Source organism: Thermobia domestica, chromosome 17 (genome assembly GCF_964235325.1).
Source record: "Thermobia domestica chromosome 17, izTheDome1.hap1.1, whole genome shotgun sequence".
Classification (NCBI taxonomy): Eukaryota; Metazoa; Arthropoda; class Insecta; order Zygentoma; family Lepismatidae; genus Thermobia; species Thermobia domestica.
Window position 1 is genome coordinate 55,670,939 of NC_137470.1, and position 2,332 is coordinate 55,673,270.

At 40.9% G+C, this 2,332-nt stretch overlaps 1 protein-coding gene across 1 annotated transcript; it reads right to left on the reverse strand.

The window, feature by feature from the left end:
• Positions 1 to 903: 903 nt before the first annotated feature.
• LOC145674024 (uncharacterized) lies at positions 904 to 1,992 on the reverse strand. The gene has a single exon (XM_081743850.1). The coding sequence runs from the start codon at positions 1,990 to 1,992 to the stop codon at positions 904 to 906; it is 1,089 nt and encodes a 362-aa protein (XP_081599976.1).
• Positions 1,993 to 2,332: the final 340 nt, after the last annotated feature.

The window sequence follows — 2,332 nt, forward strand, 5'->3', positions numbered from 1 at the left end:
ATTGGTTTAGGTATATCAGAAGCATAAAGTATATATAAGAGCGGACTGAGGGCGGAACCCTGTGGAACGCCACAATATGGAAATATAGGGTGTGAAATAGCAGATCCTATGTAAACATATCCTATACGATTAGTCAAAAAGGAATATATAAAGCTTAAGTAGCAGATCGGGAGGTTAAGCTTTTGTAACTTTTGAATAAGGCCATAATGCCATACTTTATCGAAAGCCTTTTCAAGATCCATTAAGACTAGGCAAGATGGAAAAGCCTTGTTTTATTGATTTGTGATTATTGTAGATAGCCGAAGTAACTGATCATTAATTGAAAAGCCTGGTCGAAAACCTGCTTGGTGTATGGGTAGCAAGTTATGCTCTTGGATATGCAAATGGAGTCGCTGGACAAGAATTTTCTCAAACAGCCTACTGAAGACTGATGTCAGTTGTATTGGGCGGTAAGACGTCACCGCGTGTGCAGGCTTATGAGGCTTAAGAAACATACAGATTTTGGATACTTTCCAATCCACAGGGTAAAAGCATGTACGGAGGATAAAGTTGTAGAGTGCAACAAGTAGTACAAGTAAAGAGAGAGGAGCTTCTTTAATAAGCCGGTATGAAATATGATCAATGCCGGGTGCAGTATTTCGTTTCTTATGAAGTGCACGTTGAAGTTCATGGGTAGTGATAGGTGCTGTAAGAGGATGATCGATATCTATGACGTGTAACAGTGATGGTTGTAAAGCTGGAATACAAGAGAAGTCTGTGCGTTGACGAGGATTATATGATATTGCAGGCGTAAAGACTGACTGTAATTGTGTTGTAAAAGCATTAGCCTTATCTTGGTCTGTAAATAAAGGAACAGTATTGTCCAAAAGAGGGTATGATATTTTAGTGCTTTTGCCCGTTAGTCTATGGAAGGTTTTCCCATAACGGCTTGGTGAGGCCTTCATCGTTGAGATTATTACAGGCACTGATCCAAGTGCGACGTTTGTATGCTGTGAGATAATTTGTAACAGTGCGTTGCCATTTTCTGTGTTGATGAAGACATTCTTGGTTGCCCGTGCGTTTATATTCTCGAAACTGTTGTCGTGATTTCTGAATTAGAGAGAGATAGTGTGGAGGCAATTTTGGCTCCGACGGATAAATTTTCTCTACAGGTATAGCTTGTTGAGCACCGCTACGTACGGCGTCTGTGATATGGTTGACAACATTATACATTTCAGTTTCTGAAGTTGGTGGTTGAAAAGTGGAGACACGGGTGTTGACGGTGTGTCGAAATTGGGGCCAATCAGCTTTATCATATCGTTGAACAATATGAGGTTCTAGTGTTTGTAGAGATTGACGAATCTTTGTGATGGTGACTTTGATGGGACAGTGATCGCTCCCGATCGTGTCAAGAACCTTCACCTCACAGTCGTTCATAAGCGTGGGGGATGTGATTACTACATCCGGGGTTGTTTGGCTAGCTGGTCGAGTGGGACCAGGAAGATTATGAATGTGAAGTTGTAACTTATTGGAAATAAAGTTCGTAAAACGTTGTTTTTCTCTAGCGCTTCTGCTATGAATATTTATGTCAGCCATGATGATTATATTTTTAAAATTATGGGCTATATAATCGAAGAAAGGAAATGGTATTGGATGACCAGGGCGTATATATATAGTAGCTACATTGACTGTAAGAGAAGGGTAATATATGGAGAATAAGAGGTGTTCAGGAAGGTGTGCAAATACAGTAGGATTGTACTGTCGATAAGGACGTTTGGGAGAAAAACCAATTAACACTCCTCCTTGAGCACGTGCATGTTTATCGTGGTAATCACATCGTTGAAGTTGGTAGCCAGAAAGTCGTGCTGAAGAGCCTGGTTTTAAAGCTGTTTCGTTAAGGGCTACGATATCGATTTGTTCTTCTAACAGAAGAGGCTCTAGAAGTACTTTATGCTGATGGAAAGATCTGATGTTGAGAAAAAGTAAAGTCAGAGCCATAATATGTACTGCCATATTGGTTTTAGACTGCTGTTTCTAGAGGTGCGATGTGGAAGTGAACGAAAGGGCCTGAATATGTTGCAGTAAAGTTAAGGTTAAAGAGAGATTTGGCTGATGAAATGGCAACACGGAGTATATGTGCTCACGCTGAAAAGGAAAAACATTTTGTAACACAATTGTGATGTAACGAAGAAGATCTTCGACAGAGAGAGGTTGTGCGAGAGACTGTGAGGGTGGAGTTGGTTTATCAAAGCTTTGTACTTGCACTGTTAATTCTGGTCGTTCCGGTTCTGCGCGGGGTTTTCCCTTACAGCGGTAGCTGTATGTTGGGTGATTTTCGTTACAGGTGGAACAG